Source organism: Fusarium proliferatum, assembly GCF_900067095.1.
Source record: "Fusarium proliferatum ET1 genome assembly, contig: FPRO_scaffold001, whole genome shotgun sequence".
Lineage (NCBI taxonomy): Eukaryota > Fungi > Ascomycota > Sordariomycetes > Hypocreales > Nectriaceae > Fusarium > Fusarium proliferatum.
Window position 1 is genome coordinate 1920272 of NW_022194790.1, and position 23309 is coordinate 1943580.

At 48.8% G+C, this 23309-nt stretch overlaps 7 protein-coding genes across 7 annotated transcripts; 2 read left to right on the forward strand and 5 right to left on the reverse strand.

The window, feature by feature from the left end:
- Nucleotides 1-594: 594 nt before the first annotated feature.
- FPRO_01453 (uncharacterized protein) lies at nucleotides 595-2419 on the reverse strand (the record flags this gene model as incomplete). The annotated part of the gene is made up of 4 exons (XM_031231306.1): nucleotides 595-1461; nucleotides 1512-1689; nucleotides 1747-1968; nucleotides 2052-2419. 4 exons carry the CDS (start codon nucleotides 2417-2419, stop codon nucleotides 595-597), a joined length of 1635 nt encoding a protein of 544 aa, XP_031075020.1.
- A 1255-nt stretch (nucleotides 2420-3674) lies between these two features.
- On the reverse strand, nucleotides 3675-5708 carry FPRO_01452 (uncharacterized protein; the record flags this gene model as incomplete). Its single annotated transcript, XM_031231317.1, has 4 exons — nucleotides 3675-4688; nucleotides 4739-4958; nucleotides 5011-5268; nucleotides 5344-5708. The coding sequence occupies 4 exons, from the start codon at nucleotides 5706-5708 to the stop codon at nucleotides 3675-3677; spliced, it is 1857 nt and encodes a 618-aa protein (XP_031075021.1).
- Nucleotides 5709-8222: 2514 nt separating this feature from the next.
- Nucleotides 8223-9866, forward strand: FPRO_01451 (uncharacterized protein; the record flags this gene model as incomplete). The annotated part of the gene is made up of 2 exons (XM_031231328.1): nucleotides 8223-8907; nucleotides 8962-9866. 2 exons carry the CDS (start codon nucleotides 8223-8225, stop codon nucleotides 9864-9866), a joined length of 1590 nt encoding a protein of 529 aa, XP_031075022.1.
- A 28-nt stretch (nucleotides 9867-9894) lies between these two features.
- On the reverse strand, nucleotides 9895-10620 carry FPRO_01450 (uncharacterized protein; the record flags this gene model as incomplete). The annotated part of the gene is made up of 1 exon (XM_031231339.1): nucleotides 9895-10620. The coding sequence occupies one exon, from the start codon at nucleotides 10618-10620 to the stop codon at nucleotides 9895-9897; it is 726 nt and encodes a 241-aa protein (XP_031075023.1).
- A 485-nt stretch (nucleotides 10621-11105) lies between these two features.
- Nucleotides 11106-15993, reverse strand: FPRO_01449 (related to VPS8-vacuolar sorting protein, 134 kD; the record flags this gene model as incomplete). The annotated part of the gene is made up of 3 exons (XM_031231350.1): nucleotides 11106-15109; nucleotides 15158-15599; nucleotides 15649-15993. 3 exons carry the CDS (start codon nucleotides 15991-15993, stop codon nucleotides 11106-11108), a joined length of 4791 nt encoding a protein of 1596 aa, XP_031075024.1.
- A 573-nt stretch (nucleotides 15994-16566) lies between these two features.
- FPRO_01448 (uncharacterized protein) lies at nucleotides 16567-17499 on the forward strand (the record flags this gene model as incomplete). Its single annotated transcript, XM_031231361.1, has 1 exon — nucleotides 16567-17499. The coding sequence occupies one exon, from the start codon at nucleotides 16567-16569 to the stop codon at nucleotides 17497-17499; it is 933 nt and encodes a 310-aa protein (XP_031075025.1).
- A 787-nt stretch (nucleotides 17500-18286) lies between these two features.
- On the reverse strand, nucleotides 18287-19719 carry FPRO_01447 (uncharacterized protein; the record flags this gene model as incomplete). The annotated part of the gene is made up of 2 exons (XM_031231373.1): nucleotides 18287-19424; nucleotides 19514-19719. The coding sequence occupies 2 exons, from the start codon at nucleotides 19717-19719 to the stop codon at nucleotides 18287-18289; spliced, it is 1344 nt and encodes a 447-aa protein (XP_031075026.1).
- Between the last annotated feature and the right edge of the window lie 3590 nt (nucleotides 19720-23309).

Below are 23309 nucleotides of genomic sequence, written 5' to 3' on the forward strand. Positions count from 1 at the left end.
GATAGACTGAAACAGCTGGAGACTGATGAAATGACTACATCAAATGTATCAATTCTCTAGCATAATAGCTATAACATTATTTGAACTCATGACTGTGTTAAGGCCCATGATCGTTCCAGCACCGAATGCCATAATTTCCGTGCTCTTGTTGACAGCGAATGCGCTGAAGCACGTCTATCCTGTTGAAAGATTTGCAGTAATAGTGGCTTCGGTCAAAATCTCCAGCTGGTAGCTCACTTCAGTGTAAGATCCAATCACGTCTTGACCGACCCAAGAGCCTGTATCACGATCTTATCCAGGCTGTGTGGCGGGCAACGGAATTCCAAAAACGAATTCAAATGTTCCCAAAGACGCGATTGATGATGGCCAACGCATCATCTCCATTTCTCTGTTACTGCAAGAGCACCGCTAAGCCTCGTCTGCCGTTCCATATCTCCAACGTTTCAAGCTCTGATATCTTCAATGCGGCGTCATGATGTCATGGAGCATGTTGCTAATATCTCAGGGACTCGTGTCGTTATATATGAGTTTTGAAAGTTGACGCCGGAGATTTGTGACTTGTAAGTTTGTTCCCTTCATTCATCGACCCATCTCTTACGGGAAATCTCTAAGTGGCTCAATACTGATCTCGTAGTCCAGCCTCTTTCCGTGATTTTTCACATCCCGTGTATCGCTCTCAATAAAACGGAGAAACTGCTGACGAATGTTCCCAAAGACATCCTCGTTGTACAGATACACTTGCCGGAGACAAAACTTGGGCCCGTATTGGCGTATGCATAGCCCTATTATCAGTTCCTTATCGTTCATAGGCAGGACGTCCATAAACTGTCTGAGGGTCATTGTGAAGAATTCGACCGCCGAAATGCTGAACGGGTCGCCGTGACTGCCATCGTGAAAGGAAAAGGAGAATTGTAGAGGGGTGGGAGTATTTGTAGTGTGACCGCGGAGATGCGAGCTCAGTAACCGCCTAGCCGCTGCTATATCATAGGAGTTACTGCTGAGCTCTTCAATATCTGGTTCAGACGTGGCAGTAGTATCCTTCTGAGAGAGCGGCGTAGATCCAAGCTTTACAGGCTGGTCTGTAACTGTCGTTTCTGTTTCATTTTCAGAAACGCGAGTACTGCTATCCTCTCCAGTAGGCGGGACTGATCGTATCGCGGTTTTGAACCCGCAGACGATCTCATCCGTGGTATTCCTCACTGCCTCTGATGATAGCTCCTGTGTGTCATTTGTCCTTGAACCTTCACCCATGGAGGCAACAGGCGCGGGAACAGATTTTCGACTCGACCTCCTAAGGTCTTGTCTGGGGGAAACTGCTCGGGCGACTGATTCAAGCCGAACATTGGCATCTTGAGAGACCGGGTTGGCTGTGGGTGCACGGGAACCGTTGAGACGCGGGCTTTTTGTGCGCAACGGCGACGCCTCAGATTGCGATACAGGCCTTTTTGTTGCCCGCACAGGCTTTTCAGTGTCAGTTGAGTGGTGTCCGCATTGATCAAGAGAATTCTTACACTTGTTCTTGAGGGTTGGCTGGCTTCATGAGATGTCTCAGGATTCACATTCTCATTCGCATTCTCATCCTGAACGACACTAGGTAGTGACGTCACAGGAGCTGAGGGCATAGTCTGACTCTGTACTGTACGTCTTATCTCCTCGATTGAAGGTAAGTCGGGAGAATCAGCAGGCTCTCTAGAGTCACCATGTCAGCAAATATAGCTACCACATTTGTTGATACCAATAGCTCACCTCTTGGGGTACGATTCACCAGACATGGGCGATGCTGGGACATCAAATACTTGGTATTCGTAATCAGACTCATCGCTGGACAGATCAAGGGCGATAGGCTCGTCAGGCGCATCACCTCGCTCGAAGAGATTGGTACGCCTCTTTTCTTTGCGAACCTTTATATAGTGTGATCTTCTGTTGTATAGCTGTCGAAAAAACAGCATGGTCAATGTTTTGATGAGCCTATACAGGACAGGTACAAGCCGACTGTCAGTTACTCGTCCATCCAAGACGCGTCGGAAACAACAAGAGGAGATTAGACTGACTGTTGGGTATCCTGTGGATAACGGTATTTCTTGGTGTTTGCAGGAGAAACCTCCTCGGGCCAGAAGCGAGGACCATGATTCTGTCTGACAAGGAAATCTTTCGCCAGCCTGCGAATCTTTTGCTTACAAGGCTCGGAGGACCACTCCAATATATCTTTGTCGTCGATGATCTTTTCGTCTAAGAAGCGGTTCATGTGAAATTTACGAGCAGTGTTGAACTCATTGAGTAGCTTCTTATCAGCATCATCGCCAAACCCAAGCTCGCTGAGCAGTTTCCTGATCGGAGGCACGTCCTTGGTAGTCCTCGTGCGAGAGGAAAAATAAAATGGCCCGGTCCGACGCGCGGTACCTTTCTTCCTTGAGGTCATGATCAGGACGTGATGTACGTACGTACGTACGTACGTAGAGGACAATTCAACTCAGGGATATGCAGAACGGATTAATGAAAGAATGGGACGGCGGTAGAACGGGGGGGCTATTTAGTTAGATTGGATGGTTCTGCAACGCGCCCCAGATTCCGACACCCCTGTCAGAGCCTCAGAGAAAAGGAGCATGGGGGGGCTCGGGTCTTCAGGGAACATTACAGTGGAGGCATGGTAACTTTCCACACATTACGGCCACCGACCAGTTAGATCAGCGGACCATTGCTGTAATGCCGGGGCCAAGTCTTGCATGTTTACATATAAACCTACAACTGCAGCAAAAGAGTACACTAGCCATGCACGCTGTGATGCTGGTTGTTGGGCTGATGTCTCGCTTATTTACGTCTGATGGTGTCGCGCGCGGATCAGGCGACGGGCGGATGTAATAAATGAGAGTTTCCCGATTTCTTGTTAGGGAATTGATGTCGTATTGAATCAGACTTTTAATCTGACTGTAAGAAATCAATCCATTGTTGCATACCTAGGTATCGTGCATAGACATTGCATTGTGTAATATTATGTAATCCATTGTTTACTGTAACGATAGATACTACAGCAGCCTTGCCCACTGTCTGTCCTTCTCTTGCTCTGCAGCCACAAATTTTCCTTCCATAGGTAGTTTTCTCTTCTCTCCCACAACAAAAAGCAAATCCGAAGCTATTTCCCTGTTTTCTGTTTCTCAAGGGGCCATCTACCCCTGTGAAACCACGGCTACTTGCATTGCGTAACCACCCGTTGCACTGTTCGTTACCATTTCCACAGTATCAAACACTTTACCGACACTCGAGCGGATAACTGACACGCCAAAAGCAAGACTGCCTCGTGTTGATCTTGGTGGCTGTTCCCCATAGTCCGAGAAACGCGTGCTCAACCTTGCACACACATGGATACGATCACATTCCTTCCCAGGTCTCTAGGTCCAAACTCTAGAGTTCTCTACCTATCGACTGCTCTAAACTAAAGGTGCTATATACTCTGTACAAATCTGTTATTACAAAAGTCTGGTACATGATAAGACAAAACCCACAGAACAAAACCCTGTTGACACATTCATACCCGTATAACCATTAAAAGTCGTTGATCCGCCAATTTCCCAAGAATAAAACCACAATACAATACAATACAATACAATAATACAAACACAAAGAAAGAAGAAACCGAATTTGTACCCATCCATACTAACGAAACTGTACAGTCCCCTTCAGATAGAAATGGGCTTATCAGAAAAGTAAATCCTGAACTGTTGTCTCTGCAACACTGGAGTAGATCCAGCACCAGAATGTCGCTGCATAATAACTCCCAGGCACTCATCTTTGAAAGACTCAAATCCGTCTTCGTCGCCGGCCTCGAATTTTTCACACAAGTTGGACGTTCGGCCTCTGAGAGACATGTGAAGGGTTCGGCCGTGCCTCAAGCCCAACTCACTAGCCACAGCCGCAAGAGACATGTGGAATAAGAAAGATGACGGCTTCCAAGACATGAAGTCAACGCCATTAGCAATGTCGGATCTGATGACTATGGCTATTTCGCGTCCATTCGGTCCTTGTCGCTGTGTGTCTTGAGGCTCCAGGTTGCCAGGGCGGCTGCTTTGTTGGCTCATAGCACTGCCCTCTGGTCTCACTGTAGACTCCGCCTCCCGCTCCCGACTTGGTCCAGCTTGAACCGTTGGGGTCTGCCTGACCGGCACCTCAGGTAGCTTTCCCTGAGCTTTGGCGGAGAGGCCAGTGATAGACGTACCGCGGGCATCTAGTTCTTGGTCTGCACCCGCTGCTATGGCTGCCTCTGTAGTCTGCCTTTCAGCCTGGCGAGCTACCTCTGCTCTGATAGCTTCGGTTGGAGACTGGCCTTGTGTATCCACGGCTGAAGTTCTTGGGGTGGAATCATTAGTGGTGGCTGAGGGCTGTTTGCTTTGGCTCGCATTTCTTCTGCCCTGAGGTCCAACTACAGCTGGGGGAGGTGACGGAGTTGGGGTTGGGTCCTCCAAAGCTTGAATCTGTTCTTCTGTAGCAGCCCCCTGGCGATAGACTGGCTTGCTCTTCCGCTGAGAGCTTCGGACTCTGGGAGGGAGGCTCTGTGTCTTTCTGCCACCTCGAGTGCTCTTTGGAGGCTGACGTGTCGGTTTCGCAGACGTGCTCGGGTCTTGTCTAGGTACTTTGGCCTGGCGGCTGATATCATTGGAGTCTGGCTCGACCGGGCGCTTGCCATTAATATGTGCCTATGAAAAGATTTAGTCTCAATAAGATGAACTTGATAGAAGACACTAACAGTTTCAGTGGCCCCTGGAGGGCTTGGAGGCACTTCGTACAGGTCTGTCCTGGACGCGCTCTCTGCTTCTTCGGGAATAGGCATCATGTTTCCCTCTGTGTCAGGGACTAATTGAGAAGACGAAAAGGGTTCAGAACTCGAGCTTTCCTCTGGCGTATCTCGTCGTTGTTGTGCAAGAATAAAATTGAAAATCACTCCCTGGCCTGCAAAGGGATCGTCTCTTGGGACCATGTCAGAAAGCCATACTTCTGAGGCGGTGGAGATGTTCTTACGTGGACAGCCCTGATGTGTTGGTCCTGGACTGCATGCTCTCAACATCTATAGGGTTGTCGATACTCTGGCCTTTGATAATATGCGAGTTATTGAGGACTTGGTGTTTGTCGTCACTCGGCGTGTCCGGGGGCTTTAATGGTGAAGTGTCTCTATCGCTAGGCTGTGATGGTAGCTTGGTGGTGGTAGAGTTTGAGGGTTTGTTTCGCTTGTACTCTCGGGCTGCACGCCAAAAGACTTTGATCATGAGACGACGTATCCTGTTTGAGTCAGCAATAGCTCATGTCTACCTAGGGAATACTGTATGTTTAGTCCGTCTGGGTCTGAACACTCACCGAGAAGAGTCTTTAGAATATTCAAGACACCTTGTGTTGACAGAGTTATGCCTCGCAGGCCAGAACTCAGGCCCCCTTCCCTTGGTATCGAGAAAGTCTTTGGTGACCTCTTGGAGTCCTCTCTGGTGAAGAGGCAACCTCCACTTGGTGAGTTTATATGCAGGTAGTTTGGTGCTAGGAGATACGAAGGACTCGATCTGGGCTCTGATGGCCCTTTTAAAGGCGATGTCCTGTTCTTGGCCTGGGTTGCCGTAGCCAAGGGCCTTGCGAAGTTCTGTGAGATGGGGGATAGTGGAAGTTTTTGTAGTTTTGAAGAGTCTGTCAAGGACTTTGGGGGGGCTTCCCTGGCCTTCGACTGGTTCCATAGTGTTGGCAACAGAGATATATATCTTTGAGGCAAACGTGTGCATCCTTTTTATGTGTAGGTAGGTCGCTTTTCAGGTTGGGGACGAATCTTGCCTGATCGACCGCCGATTGAGAGATTGCCTTATTAGGGACAGGATCACACTTGAGCACTCAGTAAACTACCAATTCATCTGAGGTGAGTGCTAAGCTTTTGGTCCGAGTTGAAACCAGGTGAGATTTCTTATGAACATGCACTTGAACTCTGGCGCAAGCATCCGTAGACCGCGGAAGGATAGGGGGGATCCGCGAACCATCTCGGGGGCCGTAACGAGGCAGATTCGCGATAAATTTGCCTTCAGTTTCAACAAGACCTCAATTGCTTTCCCCTGGCTCACAGGTATTAGGTTGGTACCCGTTGTGTGGCTCAATTTCTCAGAGTGTCAGTCGCTCGATTAACCCGTTCTCAATGCCATTGTATTGAAAGGTCAGCTTCTCAATCACCACCTCAAACTACTCGCAGTGTTCAAACTGTTTTACCCATTCAATTACAATCCATTTTATCTCTTGCACAGTGAGCAGAAAAATCGAGTGTACATTCCGTTACTTGTTCTGTCCAACCAGACTGTCGCCTTGTTCACAGAACCAACAGCCAACATGCATATTCACAAACCGCAGCAACAGGGGTATTCAATAAAAATGTAGAAACTCCACTCCACCATAACAGGCTGAGCGTACTCTTCCAAAGCATCTTTGCTCTTTTCTCCTCCTAACTAGAGCCATACTATTGGTCCCATTACCACACCTGTGGCCTCTATATAGGCCTGACAGGGGGGCTGCTAGGAGTTTTAGTATGCTAAATTGCTTAGGATACTAATTTCAATGAGAAGACTCTAGAAGCTTGCTGGGTTTAATTGCTATCTCTGGAAATGTTTCAGCTCGTCCCAAACGAGGTGAGAATGGTACTAATCTTGGCTCCTTGACTCCTTGACGCCTTGACAGCTGTCACTCTTGCGGGCACCATGATCAACTCACCGTCTTTTGTCTCACAAAATCTGCTTGACGGGTTTGTTTTGCTTTTTCCCCGTTGACGTGTCAGGGCGAGGACAAGAGTTGACATCGACACGCAAGATGGTTCGGCACGCTTTATCCTGGCAGTCACAGATCGCGACTGTCCACTCACACTTTATCGTATCCTTAATCTTAGCTTGAGAAAACTCTTCAAGTCGGATCATTGTGAAAGATAACATCAGCCTGTCTCCCTTGTCGTCATCTGTTCCAACAAGGCAGCGTGAATCTCCACAGCGTGAATCTCCAGATTCTCCAGCTCATAGGGCTATATATCTAATTTTAGATAATTGCAAAAAGGTTCAAGAGATAAGGAGAATAGGTTGCTTCCTAGCGAACTCCGCAATGGTAGTTTAAACATGGGGTAGACTCTGGCATGTTGCATCGCTATTGTGAGCATTGAGTACCGACAGCAAGGCAACGGGATCTCCAAAGGGAAATCGCCGGACTCTAGGTTCAAGACTCTGCCGTGCATGATCTGGCTCCTTGTTCCTGAAGACAAGATACCTAGCATTGTAACGCTTCGTCCAATCTCTTGGATCAAAGGTTTCCCAGCAACCCTCCATAGCAACAAGATGCTATCCGGACTTGTATCTCCTGCCTCCTTAACATTGCACATGCAGATGTAGATCTTATCTGGCCCGTGCCAAATGATTCATCTCCTTCGTCCTGGTCATGAAACAAGAGATGCTCCCAAGTTCTTGGACCAGAGGCTGCAGCTCCGGGGCGCGAACCACTACCAGACGGTACCTCGAGTGAAACGGTGCCTCAGAGTAAACGCAACATCAAGTTAATCCCTGTACAAAAGCAGCTGTACTGCTGTATCCTCAGCCATCCAGAAATAACATGCCACAGTAAGAATAGCACGGATGGTCGCTCTGGCCGCCCATTCATTCTTGCGTGTTAGTGAGTGACTTGCATCGTGTGCATAATAGTTATGAAAGGAGATCGACATATGCAAAACCTTCATTGCACAAATCCCTTCTTTGGCTGGGACAGAAATGTTGCAAAAATGTTCCCAATGTTAACTACTACCTATTGTGCGCACACTCCTTTCCTCGAAACAAGTCAAATGATTAGTACTAAACTCCCTCAAGACGATATCAATCATCACACCAATTGGTAAGATGGACTCACTTACATCAGTCAAGATCTCAAGACTTTGACATGCCATTTTCAGGTAGTATCTCCAGGGTAGACAGCCGGCCAATTGAGGAGCACCAGAGCACATAGGAAGACATCCACTACATATGCTCCAATTCTTAACTACCATAAGCCAATGCAAGCAAGTCCTAGTCATTTCAAGACTCGGTCATCATTTGTAGTAGCCAGTCAGAGCTCTCTTCACCTTCAGCTTACAGTCCTTAGTCATACTGCACATCCATTCAGCTGCAGGTAAATATACCGACTCATTATTCCAGCCTGGAGAAGTGCTCATTTATTACACAGACGGACACAGTGTGTACAAGATGTCTATAAAATTTCCCATAGTCGAAGCACCCGAAGCTCGTTCCACGCCCCGAACAAAAGATGACAATGGCAGCTGGTTATCTGCCGATGGACCATATCTCACTTACATCAAGCAGAGCTGTTCTCGACAGCCCAACCTTGAGTTACCCGATGGACGCAATCGTGCTGTTATGCTGTGCGACAGACAGCATGTTCGAGCGACAGTTCTTGGGTTGGATAGTCAAGGCAAAATGCTGTCGCCTGCGGAATTCCCTCATGTTGCACAACTGAGGAATCATTTCTCTCAACTGCGAAAGTTGCGTCAAGATGGCCAAAGTCATCAGATGATCTATCTTGTCGAAGGCTTAAACACAGAAGTTATAGCACTTTTAGGTGACGAACTTCAGATCGACCCTATGTTCTTTGTCACCCATGAGAGAACGTCGACATATCTGCGATGGCCGTATGAGCCCAATCTAGCACCGTGCTTACCCTCACTCATTGACGGAAATCGATCATTTACTGCAAGCTACTACGACATTCGAGCTCTTCGCGAAGAGTTCGGGTCCTTCAGTGTAGGATGTGCAGAATCTGGAAGAGACGCCTTGAGGACGAAGCTCGGCAAGGATTGGGAGCCTACAGTTATCCTTCACAGAAAATGTTCATTCTGGAAAATGACATTTTCTAATGAAAACGATTGGAGTAGTGAGTTACTGTCTATTATTATAGCCCGAGAATAGTCAAATTGATATTCTGTAGTTTTAATCCTCTGCGATCCACCCTTTCGAAAAGCTCATATATGGCAAAAACCACAGCCAAAATCCGAGACGTGGTCACTCAAGACTATAGAATTTTCTGCACCTCCGTTCCAAGGAGGATATGCAGATTTTATCCCCAGTCCCTGGACTGTACGGAGCAGAACATCAGGGCCTTCGCGGGAATGTCTATATGACGACCTGCTTCACTACTACACTGAATGCTACAATGACATATCTGCCAGGCAAGCAGCTCAGCTAGACATGACTGTTTTCATGAGGAAGATCATAGCGTCTCATTACATGCTTTTGATCGAATACCACGACGCGCTTCTATCGACAATGGCATTTCCTCTGCAGCGAAAAGACAATTTTGCATCTGTTCAGACAACATCTCTCGAGGCATCGTGGAGCAATATCCAACTTTTATGCAGCCGACTCAGCAGATATATCAAAGATGTTTCACAAATAATGCTACAGTTGCACATAAAATTTGACGATCCCGTAGTCCCAACCGATTACACACAGTGGACAGAATCCGAGTCAGATTTTCAATACATTTATATGAGATTGCAGTCTCTCAGACAAAGAGCAGAGTTTCTAAGCGAGTCGCTCACTGGAGTTACGGGTATCAATGGAGCTGCCAGGTCGATTCGCGAAGCCAAGACTATCAAGACGTTTACTATTGTCGCGCTCATTTTTATTCCCTTGTCATTCTCTACGAGTCTGTTTAGTATGTCTGAGCGGTATTTGCCTGGCGAGAAGAACTTTGGGGTCTTTTTTAGTGTGTCGTTACCACTCTTGGTATTCATTTTTGCTGTTATACTATTGTTTGATCTGGGATATGATGAGAATAGTAGTTGGACGTTCAAGACATTTACAACCAGAACATGGAGGTCATTATTCTAAGAATATTTCGAATAGACAGAAACTGCTGTCACATCTCATCATCTACATACACATCTTCACCATCCTCTCTTCCCTCTCCATACAAGACCTCGCAAACGCCCGCCAGCGGAATATCCATCACCGCATCCGTTCCCTCACTCCAAATCTCCCTCCATCTCAATCGCCCATCTCCATGCACCCTTCTCTCCCTATTGCGACTCCCCCTCAATCTTCCCTTCGCATCAATCTCCGCCAACTTACCCGCCCCATCAACGACAGTCTCAACACTCGATAGTGGCACTGTCAACATCTCTGTATTAAACGCAGCGAGAGCTACGTAGATGTACACTACTGTCATGACGATGAAAGCCGGTATGGCGAGCGCCCACCACCGGTTGGGATAGTAGTTTATCCCCAGGGCGTGCAGAAATGGTGAAGGGAGATAGCCCCAGAGGAGGTAGATGAGGAATGTCAGACTGCTGAAGAGATACAGCACAAAGCCGTAGTATTCGTACGTCGGCACCTTTGGCGCGGCTCTAGGCACAGGCGCGATTGCATCGTCATCAGATGCGTCTGGTGTTGTTGGCCGTGAAGGGCGTAGAAGAGATGTGAGTGACGGTGAAGGGGGCAAAGGCGTTGGAGGTCGCCCATAAAACGGAGGCGCAAACAGATTCTGCGACAATTGCCGTGGGGGAGAATCTTCGTCTTCTCCGGAAGAACTGGCTGATTGGGCGTCTGAGAGGATATCATCCTCGTCATCTGAACTGAGTGACATGGTGATTGTGATTTGTCTGTTTCTGTATCAAGAGTGTAGTTTTGAAGTGTCAAGTCGAGGTTCAGGGCACTTGGTTGAGTTTAGGCCAGGTACCCGCTACAACGGGGCTGTTCTAGTGCCTCGTCTAGCACGTTCAAGCTTCCGGAAAGCTTTAGGTAGTCTATCCGCACGACCTTAAAAATCATGAAGCGATTGAACTGTAGAACTGAAAAGTACAATAACAGGAAATAGTTTATGACCTGGATTACTTCTTGATTATCTTTAATTACATCCACTATGTCATAAGGCTAACCCCAAACATCCATGTGCCCATAGCTGCCACTAGGTCGACCTTGACCACTCTCCTCTCCTCTCCTCTCCGCTACCCTCACTCTGATTAAGCTACCTATATCCCAAGAGTCATCATCATTAATCAACATCTTTAATATCTAACTATGTCATACACTTTGTACAAAAGAGCCCTCTCTTGAAGAATACTTCAACTCTCACCCATCAATAGGGCATCTATACTCTCTCTCAACAACACCTACCACTCCATTCTGCTGCCTTTCCTGCAACTCATCCAGGCAGCTCTGGTGATATATGTGCCGGCATGCCAATACTACCAAAGGCCCCATAGGCTTGTCCTTATTACTGCCCACGCTGCTGTTGGCGTTGGTCTCGATGAGCATGCTCGACGGCCTCGTGTCGACTCCCTTACCCTTAGCCTTGAGTTCCGTTTCGCCATCATCACCCTTGGCGCGCTCCGCTGCGTTGGCCTGCCTTTCTTTCCTTCTCTTTTCCTCAATAGCCTGTTTATCCTCCCACGCCTCAAACACTGCTGTTCCAGCGACTCCAGGTCCCCAGACTCTTCGGCTGCATGCCTCACACGTTGATCCTCTTGGTCGCCATCCTCTTTGACGAAGCTCAACTGATTGATTGACGTTGACAAATAGGCTGCGCTCCAACAGGCGATTCGATAGCTTGAGGATTGACTCTTCATACGCATACGCTGAGAAGATGGACGCCAGTACTCCTCGAAGATCTGCCAAGTTTGGAGATGACGCAGCCGCTTGTGTCAAGAACGCCCTGAGAATGCGCAGAAAAGACAGGTTGGAGCTGGCATTTGACACCAGCTTCGACCCCGACAGAGATGTCGTCTGGCTGGATGTCGTTGTAAGCAGCGCCGTAAACGTGTGCTGAACCAGCGAGCGAAGAAGAGCCACGAGTTTCTCCTCATCAAACTCGTCGTCACTCGTGTTCTGCTCAGCAGCAGCGCTGAGAGCAGGTGACAATTTCTTGGTGATTTGCACACACGCATCGATCAGACTCAACCATAAAGCCTCGTCCGATGACAGCGCCTCAGTTGCCGATTTTGGAGTCTTTTGTACCAATTTCGACTTCTTAGTCGATGATTTGGTCTGGCCTTGGCATAACCATATGCCAACATGAACATATTTCTGAAGAGCTTCGAGAAGATCCTCAGCGGCGTACCCAAGACTTGGTCCTGAATGCTGTTCTTCAGCACCTGTCAACAGTCCATGCATTGCGGACTCCAAGGTCTTGAGATGCTTGACAAGTCGTTCCATAGCGTCCTTGACTTGGCCTTCCCGAGCCATCAACACAACGGCCGCATCAATCACACCAGTCTCCTCCATCGTCGGCAGCAGCTTTTCGAGCCTCAAGTCAGTTGACTGCACAAGACCAACGTAATCAGATACATGAGACGGCTCAAATTTACACATGAGCTGCACATAACGTTCGACCAAGTCACGAGCGGCCACCAACTTGTGATCTGCTGTTGGCTCCCCCGGCTCCAGCAATGTCTTGAGATATGTGTGCTGTAGGTCTGCTGCATCCTCGGTAGAGTCGATCATGTGCTGATGTAGCTCCAAGCCCTGCTCTGCTAGAGTCTTCGCAGTTAATGCGGCATCAAGTTCAAGTAATCTTCGTGCATGTTCTTTAACAACACTGAGAACTTCCTGAATCTGACGTTCAGTCAGTCCTGAGTGAGGTCGCAGGCATTCGCGGAGGCAGTCGAAAACCAACTCTTGGTCTTCCGGGTCCTCAAAATACGTCTGGACCAGATTGCCATACTGTTTATCTGTCTTGTATATGCGTTTCAGGATACGATAGAATCCTGCCTTCTTGAACAATGGCATCAAGTCAGGCATGTCTGACGGATGATAAACAGAGAGTAAATATTCAGCGCTGAGCTGTGCATCCTCAGCTAGGTCGAGGCCTGGATAATTGCACAGACCAGTCAAGACGCGCGAGAGTGTTGTGCCTGAAAAGAGAAGGTATTGTGGGAACTTTGGAAGGTTCCGCGCAATAAACATGTCGAGGTAGATGGTATCCTCAGGGGCAAAGTCGTTTGGATTCATGACATCCAGCAAGATAGAGAGAACATATTGCCGGTTTATGGTTTGTCCAAAGATCTGTTCTTCTGGCATGTCTCCCCTAGAGCCGTTCATGTGCTGATCGGTGGAGTCATTCAGGAAAGGGTCCTCGAATGCCTCGTTCAACGCGCTCAGAAAGCTAGGGGCATCCAGTTTGAGAATCATACGAAGGTAGGGAAACGATGGCTGCGACTCAGAGTTGGGGATGGTACGGAACTCGTTCCCACTGCCTTTTGGCCAGGTAATAGTTCTCCCGGAAAAGAAAAACCAGTAAATCTCAGATTTAGCTTTGGTTGCCATCTCTTCACTCATCGCTTCATCGTTTGGATACACCCTGCCAGTCAGTGTATAAGACAAATATGGGAAAATCTTGAAGGCGTTGATGCTGAAGAAATCATCTGCTGGATTGTTTGCCGTGAAGTCCCCGTCAACCATGAGGGGTATCAATAGAGACAGAAGATCAATCATCGGAGTGATATAGTCACCAAGTGCCTGATTCCAGACGTAGATCAGAGCATCGTATAAGCTGTGTTGCTTACACAGTAATGTTATCTGGTCAAGGTCCAGTGTCACTGTCTCCATGTGGCAGATCATTTCCTCAAGTCTACTCTCCCACCCTCGACTGACGTAGTGCTGGACCAAATCTTTCACAACAGTTGGAGGCACCATCGTGATGGTCTTCTCGAGGATGTATGGTTCGAGACACTCGAGAAATATGCCTCCAATATCAGCATCTTCGTACCAGTCATACATGTCCTCGAAGAGGAAGTCCTGGTTGTCGACGGCTTGACAAGCTGTGAAACAGGTCTCTGCTAATTGCTTCATGTGCTCATCGTCGTAACTCTCAGGATCCTTCTGACGCTGACCAAAAGCATACTTCAAAGAGGCACTGATGATCTCCATAATCTTGTCACGAACCATGGTGTGACGCAATGAAGGATCTTCTGGCAATCCAACGGTGAGCTTGTCTGCGTCGCCAGTATAGTAAGAAGTGGCAAGCTGAATAGCGCCTAGGTAGTCGCCATTTTCCATCATAGCAATAAGTCTGTCGGCCCAATTTGACAATGCGCCAATTGAAACTTCATTGAAGCCAAGGATAAATATCCTCCCCTTGTACGCTTTGAAGCTCATGTAGAAAGCATCAGCTACGACGCCATGCATCGAGGAATCGTTTTCATCAAGCTGTTCCACAAGAGTGTGCAGCTGCTCTGAGAACAGGTCTGCGTGGTATATGTACTTTTGCACAAGATCGAAGCCCTCTGTCATGCGCATGCTCCTGTCTTCAAGTACGATCATTCTTTGAGAGATCGTAAGCACCGCTAGTACTGAACGGCTGAGCCATTGCACAGCAACAATCGCTTCTTCGCACTTCCACCTGCTTCGTGCCTTGAATCTGTACGACGCAGGCTGGTCCTTATCTTCACGGGGATACTCGTCTACATCCAGCACTGTCAAGATATTGGACCAGCAGTACGCAAGCTTCACCTTCGAAATATCGCTGCCAGTTTGAGGGTCAGGAACCTTCAGTTTCACTGCTGGGAACCATGCCAAACAGCCTGTCATCGCGCTATGAGGGGGAACATCCTTAGGCCGCGCCGACTTGTGTTGAGTCTGTGCTACTGGTGTAGTTGACACAATAACAAGAAGATATGGTGTCAGCATGGCTGTCAAGCCTAGGGTGTCTGTTGAACACTCAACATTGCCAAGGGGTAGAGGTGCGAAGGCAAGGACGGTGCTAGGCTTGACCGTCTTCCCTGGAGGCATTGGCGCATCCGGATATCGACCAAGAATCCGATGAGTTTTCACGGTTCGCCCAAGTGCACCGGTTCCTCTAGTCGCCAGATGCGAGAAAGCCATGCCCTTATTATCAGCTGAAACAAGGGCTGTATGGCGTGTTCCCAAGAACCCGAGGTGAGTGATAGCAACGTCAGGAACATGTCCATCTACCGTGCGATTTTGAAGCTGCGATGGTTCCAAATGTGGTATTGTTAGGAAAGGCCTCGAGGCACGGCCTGTATCCCAGGTAAAGATGTTTCCACTCGCATGTCCTCCTGCGATTGTAGTATGATCTGCGGATATCGCTATAGCAGTGATTGGCCCAGATTCGACAGCTGAACCATGTCAGTTTCATGTAGCGCAACGAGCGGATTGTAACCTACCTTTTGTCCCTGGACCAATAATCATTTTGAGATTTTGGTTATAATCGAACACTAATATGATACCCTTCGACGTTCCAAGTACTATCGTTGCTGATACAGCAAGACAAGTTGGGGAACCAAAGTTGCGTTTCCCTGCCTCAGAGAATGCATGGCCATTGAGCTTCCGTAGCTTTGTCCAACGAACCACCTCCCACGGCGGCGTTGGTGTCTCTAGATCGGCCTGGTCGAGGAGGAATTGCGAGCTTAAGGAGACGTTACGGCTATGGCTGGAAAGAAAAGGAAATGCCGGAGACGACGAGCGAGGTGTATTAATTGCCGAGGAGGAAATTCGCGACTGAAATCGGCGATCGAAAGGTCGGAAAGATGGTGAGGGACTGCTCAGGCCGGGACGGGAGGCTACAGACGGGAGAACGCTGCTTCCAGGAGAGGAGACAAATGATCCCTGTGGGAGGTTAGAATAGGGCTCGAGATCCTAGAATTGGTGCTCCTACTTGAATAGATGGTGTATCGTCAGGTCCCGACAAGACCGAATCTATCGGGCTACCAACACGCTTTGGTAGACCATGCAAAGAGCTTCCACCCAAGGAGCTCACGTCTGAACTATCCTGATGTTGCTGCTGCATGATCTCGCGATATCTATTCGTAACGGATCCGTTTCCTATAGGAACTGGTGTAAGATGACGGTCGGGCCCGTCACTATCCTCGAGTAAACCATCATTAACACCATCAGCACCAGCATCCACATCAGTACCAGCTATCGTGGGCGCATTATTTATAGTGTCGCCATTGTCCAAGCCCACGTCTCCCGCGAGCGACAAATCTTCTGAATCGGCCATTGCACTCTGGATTCCATCACTGCATGCGCAAGCACTACCGCGTTGAGATCATGGCACTGCGGGAGTAAAAGCTGCAGATTGGCGATAAGGCAACACTGTTTATGGAGCTCGGTCAAGGTATAAGATGAACCAGGTCGGAGGGGCAACGGAAAAACGTGGAAGAGTTGCCTTTTCTGGTATGATTAGACTTTCGAGCGCCTTCGATTGCTTGGCTCTTTACGGATCGATCCGCGTTGCAAAAGACGCGAATTAAAAAGGTATGGATTGCGCAAACGAAGCTATGGTGAGCTACGTAGGTTGGTAGGTAGGTCAGTAGTTCGTTAGTTACGCAGCCCCATCTTTTGGAGGTTGGCAGCGGCGCAGCGAATGCACATGCCAAGCCCCAGCCCACTCCAGGTCCAGGTGCGGGCCGTTGGATTCTCCGGACTGCGCTGTGACGTCTGTTGCCGATGGGACGTCGCATTCGCGACAAGAAGTTCCACCTTGAATCGAAGCTTTAACCAAATGCTACACCCCTCGCAATAAACATAGTGAAACACTGGAACCGAACGTCATTCGCAAATCATACTCGAAATGTCTTCGATTGGGCCTCAATTGCCGCCGCACCTGTCGAAACGGAAGCGTACACCTGATGATGAAGACTCAAACTCCAGCAAACATCGTCGCAGCGAATCTCCAGCAAAGAATACAGATGAGATTGAACTAGAAGACTCGGACGATGATTACGGTCCCAGTGCACCTTTACCGCTCAAAGCACCCGTCGGCCCAGCTTTGCCGACATCGAACAAGGATGAGATAGAACTCGAGTCCGATTCCGAATCTGATATTGGCCCAGCACCACCAAAGCCCACGGTTAGGCCTGCGCCGCCTCCCGCCGACATTTCGCAACGCCCAGCAACATCTCCCGACTCAGATTCAGACTCCGAAGATGACTACGGCCCTGCACTGCCGGGCTCAGCCAAAGCGAACAAACCCACGATAGGACCTCAGCTTCCATCCGCTGAACCAGCACCCCAGCGCGACTCGTGGATGCTTGCGCCTCCCACGGTATCAGGCTACTCAGAGCGCGACCCAACCAAGATGCGCAATCGTAAATTCGCTTCCAAGCCAGCGTCGTCTTCTGGTCCCTCGACTGTATCGACAATGTGGACTGAAACCCCTGAAGAGAAGCTGAAGAGACTACAAGACTCGGTACTAGGACGCGCCGACAAGAACACAGACACAACACCGAAGCCAGGGAAGTCTCGGGAAGAGGAAGAACGGAATCGCAAAATTGCAGCAAATATTGAATCGCAACGAGGTAAAAGTCTATACGCAGAGCATCAGGGGCGAAGAGAAAAGGAAGGTAAAAAGGAGGAGGAGGAGGAGGATGATCCTAGTAAGCGGGGATTTGACCGAGAAAAGGATATGGCTCTGGGTGGAAAGATTGGCACCGCGCAAAGGAGAGAGCTGATGAACAAAGCTGCTGATTTTGGTGGCAGGTTTTCAAAGGGATCTTTCCTCTAGCATATGGACGATAGATCTCTGGGATTCGAAGACAAGAAACTGGATCAGTACTTTTTTCTATCCAAATGAAACTCATAAAGCGTAGTTCTTTGACCAACTTTCTACCAATAGTACTATAGATAATTGAACAATTCAAATCTACAAATAGCTTCAAAGCTTTTGTAAGATGAGAAACAGCCAGCCGTTTTCACCCATCAGTGACGATATTTCGATAGTACAAATCACCTATGGCTGAGCCTTTATCTCTATCATTCACTATCACTAGGTAGCTCGTCAGGAGCAGAGTGTATATGCAGATGGAACAAATATTCTATTGCGCCATCTAACTATCAAAGACCCAGAACCCATGAACTCCGCCGCTCCGTTCCCGTCCAGCTAAAAGCGTTGTTTTCTAGCCCAATGCAAATACAATAGCTGTCTTACAGATAGACAATCCCCAAAGAGTATTGGTAATTCCTCCCTTCGCGCTACCTACGCCATCATTGCCTTCATGGCCTGCGAAGCATGATACTACCATGCACGCCGCCTCAGGGGTATATATAGCTCGCCGAGCCTATACGTCCGTCCTCACCATCACCCGAATACACACCTGACCGACCTGCTGTCGCCCCACGTATATGTCATGCGGTATAAAATAAATGCTGTGTCGTCCAAGTCAATTCCTTTATGATTTCGAGATTCGTGACGGTTGTGCCCAGCACTTCATGCTGGGAAAAATGAGAGAAAACCATCGCTAAAAAAAAACAGTCGCATACTTTATATAAGAATAAAGGTCAGGTTCACATCATTACGTGGAAGCTGGTGTGCGATTTGCCGCTTCGAGTTGTGATGGTGTTACAGTCTCAGAACCATTTTGGTTATCTTGTGCTTGTCGCCTCCGGCCGAAACGTAGAGCACCTCGAACAGATGACAAGACACTACCGTTTGATGTTTGGGTAACTTCTGGTGCTTGGTGAGCCTGTTCTGGCTGTTGAACAGGCTCCAGCTCAGCTACAGCGTCTCCCGTCCGACGTCGACTGGCGGGGGCTGGAGTTCCGTTGCGGCCACTGCGGGGACCCCTGATCCATGCAGAGCGGATCGCGGCAGGGAGACCAAAGCGTGGGTTATTCCGCGGATCAAAGCTTGAACCATTGTTGGCACCCGCTTCGTTGGCAGCATCGGGAGCCGGCCTTGGCTTGGGAACATAGTAGTCGGCCTTGCAAAGCGGGCAGCAAGCTCGTCGGCTTGTCAGCCAAGGGTCAACACAGACGGCATGGAAAGCATGGCCACAAGTCAATCCGCGAACGTCGTCATCGTCTTCTAGTGTGTCAATGCAAATAGCACATGTATCACCAGGGTTTTCGAGGCACTCGGGTGGCAGAGCGCCATCAATGTGGTCATCGTCATCGTCGGTCTCCTCACTAGAGATTCGCTGAAGTCGGTTGTTGTTTGCTGTTTGTTCGGTTGAGGTTTGGCCTTCAGTTGTCTTGGGTGTATCCTTTGGCTTCTCAGTCTCGGGCACAACAGCTGTGGCAGTAATTTCGGGTGCCGATATTTCGGGGGCGTTGCTTGCTCCCGTTGTCTCTCCCAGTCCATTCGTCTTTGGCGCGGTGGTCGCCGGTTGCTCGTCGGTCGAATCGCGTACCTTTGCTGAAAAGTCTGGCACAATTCCATCCGCCTCTCGAATGCTGTTAGGTCGAGTAGGAGGTGCAGAAACGCCACCAGTTGTGGGAAGACCCTCCTTTGCGCGATCGGAAACCCATGTTTTGTACTTCATCATCGGGAACTTGTCGTTGACTTCGTCCATAGTCATCAACTTCTTCTCGCGGCGTCTTCGATGAGGTCGAGGCATGTTTTCAAGGGTGATAGGTTCGCCATCTTCATTCATTTGCATTTGTCGATTTCGAGCGTTATAACGGAAGCAGTATTTAACACCAACGATGATCCTGGGATAGTCTGTTAGAGCCTTTTCAAGATATGGTCCAGCCATCGCCATTGGACGAGGCCAGATGTGGGTGCGTAAGCCAAGTCTCACCATAAGTTTGTGAAGACAACACCGAAGCCTAGAGCAACAAAGAAGAGAAGAGGTGAGTTCGACCCGCCTCCGTTGTCTTTCTTCTCATTTCCGCTGTCTGTCGTCTCGGCAGCTGCGTGAGAGGTCGTCGACGAGGGATCCTCCGCGGCGGCAGCGCGAATGACGACATGAGTGACCTCGGTCAGAATTTGATGAACAGCAACCATGTTTGCTTCCGGGCAAATGCCAGAATAAATGCTGAGCAATGTGAGGCTGGCTCGAATTAACTCGCGGGCTTCCGTGCGGGTACCATGGACCGTCCAAGGACAAACGCTGGCAGATGCGGCGGCAAATAATGCACGGGCAGGGGCAATTAAAGTTAATAACTGCCAAGCCTCAGCAATCGCCTTCTGAATGCAGAAAATGCGATGTCTGTGGTATGAAGCTCCCTTTCTTCACGGAAGAAGGAGAAGATACTCGACTTGAAGCGAGTAGTTGGTGAGGTGAGAATAGCCGGGAGGGCGAAGGTGGAGTGGCAGAACAGGCAAGGCAAAGCAAGAGAAGAGACAGATCCAGCGGCAAGTGCGAAAGTGGCCGCGTAAAGGATAAAAAGAGAAGGAAGGAGCCCAAAGGAATGGGGGACGGGGCGAGCGAAACCGGGCCGGGGGGCAGCGACAGATGATGATTGGCTGTGTCTATCAAGCGAGTGGGGCTCAAGCCGTGAGGGGCACTGTGAGCCGGTACCTCTTTAGTTGCAAAACTTAGACCACTTTGAGGGCTAGAGGCTAAAAAGACACGGCGCGGGCTGGAGAAATCCTGGAGAGGCCCTGGCTACTGCTCTGCGCTGGAGCTAGCGGAGGTGGAGAGAACTGGACCTGCTGAAAGAGGGAGGTCGCTGCCGGTTCCAATTGGAGTAGAGGGCCTTGACAGGGGGATTCAACGGGTGGAACTGACGGGGTGATTTGTCTGTGGCTGGAACGACGATTGAGTGAGTTGGTGTGCTGAGTTTTGAGTGTGAGGTTGGCGGTTTGGGGGTGATGGGGGGAGGTGGTTGGTCGGAAAGATTGCCCGTTTCGAGGATTACGAGACGTTGGATAGATATCGCGTGTGATTGTCTGAGTTGCAAGATCCTCAACGGATGTAAGTTAAATGAGTATTGACTTGGCCTGAATCAAGACGTGCGACAAATTGAAGAGATGAATGAGGTAGGTAGGTAGGTAGGTGTTGGATAACCATGAGATAATGAGTAAATAGCGTGCTCAAAAGTCATTGAACACCGGCATTTTAGAGGAACTGCATGTCCGAGAATGTCATGATTGATAGATCTATAAGGGTCCAGAGGTCAACGGAGGCATCCGTTGATAAACCTTGCCTTGTTGCATTTACAATACAACAAGCAGTCTTGTTCCGTATTCGCGGGCGTATTTAACGCAGTAGTACGCTTGCTTCACTCTGTCGCTCAAATCCGTAGGTGATCCGTGGCGCAGTCCGCGGGGGACGACGAAGTCTGAAGGCGTCATTCAAGCGCACAGGGACTCTGACCAGGGGTTCCTCTGAGCTCCTGGGCTTTGTTCATTTTGAGGAATTTTGATTATCGGATTTTCCTTGTCCTATGAGACAGGGCAAGTTTCTGAGACGGGATGAACAAGATTAACCATTTCCAAGAGTCTGGAAGCCTGGTTACATTTGGCAGATCCGACTCACGTTACGGTTTCACTTTAAGCAACCTGTCAGCTCTACTCAAGTCTAAATCAACTCCAGATGCAGTCATCTCACTACCTATAGTTCACTGTAAATACTAATCTCAGCAGGTAGTTTACCAACTATTGAGCTTCCGCCACAGTAACATGCCGTTCGCAAATTTCCGAGTCACCGGTTTACGCCGTTGAAGTTCTAACTGGCAATCAAGGTGTATTGGGGGACTGGCTTTGGCCGCCTACTCAGAAGGCTTTGTTTATTTATTTATTTATCCTTTCTTTTGCTTGCTTTGGAGGCCCAAAACTGTGGCCGGATAATGACAAGCATCACAGCGCTTCCCACCGAAACGGCTCCACTTGTTGCCGACTTAATTCGTCTCAAGCCCGGCCCGCATCACGGAGCTCCTTGTTTCTGAACCGCTCCACTAGGATCGTCATCGGCAAAAAGAAGGATAGTAATTAATGCGAAAATGTTTTAACAAAATCGCACACTGAAAGGTTTCGAGGTAAAATAAGACCAAAAAGGGGGGGCAAGGTTGTTGACAGGTGATGATGCTGAGACTGTCAGCTGTGGCCTCGGCCTAGGTGGTCTAGACAAGCGGCACAGCTCAGCCGTTCACATACGATCAGTAGGCGTAGGGGACGCATTCAATATCTTTGGTTGGCCTTAGTGTGGCTGAAAGTGCACATAGAGTTCGTGTGCCTGCGTATTGATGGTGAAATACGCGGTGCCTCTATGCATAAGCCCAGGTTTCACGGCGAATCCGGTAATGTCAATTCGCAGGTAGCTTATTATCATGAAAAACAACAGCTCAATTCGAATGACGATGTTCCTGCAGTAGGGAAGTGCCATTGTACGACATAACCTTCGATCGGATGGCTCTCATGCAATCGTCAACCCATCACAGGCCTCCAATGCACCTCAGGCCTCGGGTGACAACTGTCTCAAAGAGTGGGGATACGACAATCTTTAAACAAACAAGAGAATATCAAAACAAGGCGGTTTGATAATACGACAAGACTTATTGAAGCAACCTCCAGCGATGCTGAAACACTTCCAAGATGCACAGCACCAAGAGAGAGAGTCGACATGTACACTACAGTGCATCACGTTAAGCTCTCACACGGCTCCCTAGCGTCGATTTAACTTGTGTGGGTTGTGCTTTTGGGATGGTCTTACAGGGATAATGTGCTGCACCCCGTCCTCTCTGGCGGGTCTTGGCTTACTGGCTATCGTCTTGGCTTGTGGCGATTGGATCCTAAATGCCTCGCTGTGATGCATTAACGCTCTGACAGGAAGAAGGTCAGCGGGGTTTGAGCCTCAAACAACCGGAATCTGCGGGAGGTTCGGCTGCAACGGGTTCGTTGGTTCTTTTTTTTTTTTTTACCTCAATTTTCAATCGTTGAAGAAGAAGTTTCTTGTGTCCTCGTGCCTCATGCCTCGTCATGGTTTATCAGGTCATTGCTTCGTGTGTGTTCCGCGCATCCCGGTAGTTGGTGCTTGATTCTTTATGGGGCTATGACGCAGTCACTGAAACGTTAAAGAATAGGCCTCGAGACAGTTGCGAATGTCTTGTCAGACACCAAAGCAAAAGCCAAAGATTCAATCCACGTAAGATCTTCGCTGGTTAACGTTACTTGCCAAAACCCGGAGCTCTCCAGCATCAGAGAAGAATCAACTACCGAGATGGGGGGATGTCGTCGTCAACGCCAGGCTGTGCAGACATATCCCATGTAAGTGCGTTGGATTCTGTTAAGGTGAATTACAAATACCAGAGTCTATGATGTCTACACCATGAGGCTATGTTGTCTTGGCTCTCCATCTTAACATCGACAGCATAGCAATCGCCATCAGTGACATGCTTGTCAAATCATACTGATATGCTCAAAACCTCCCTGTCAGTGTCTCTCCAGTCCTTTCCACTTGTGTCAAATCACAGATGGATGGACCCTGACTCTTGCTGCATGAGCATCGATGTCCTTAGTCAGACGTTTTGACGATCAGAACGTTCCCATCGATTTGGCTTGTTCGGAGGCTTTTGACGAGATGCACACTAAATTGCATGTGCTTTGACGAATCAGTGGTGAGCCCAGGTAGACTTCAGCCATAGATCTTAGGG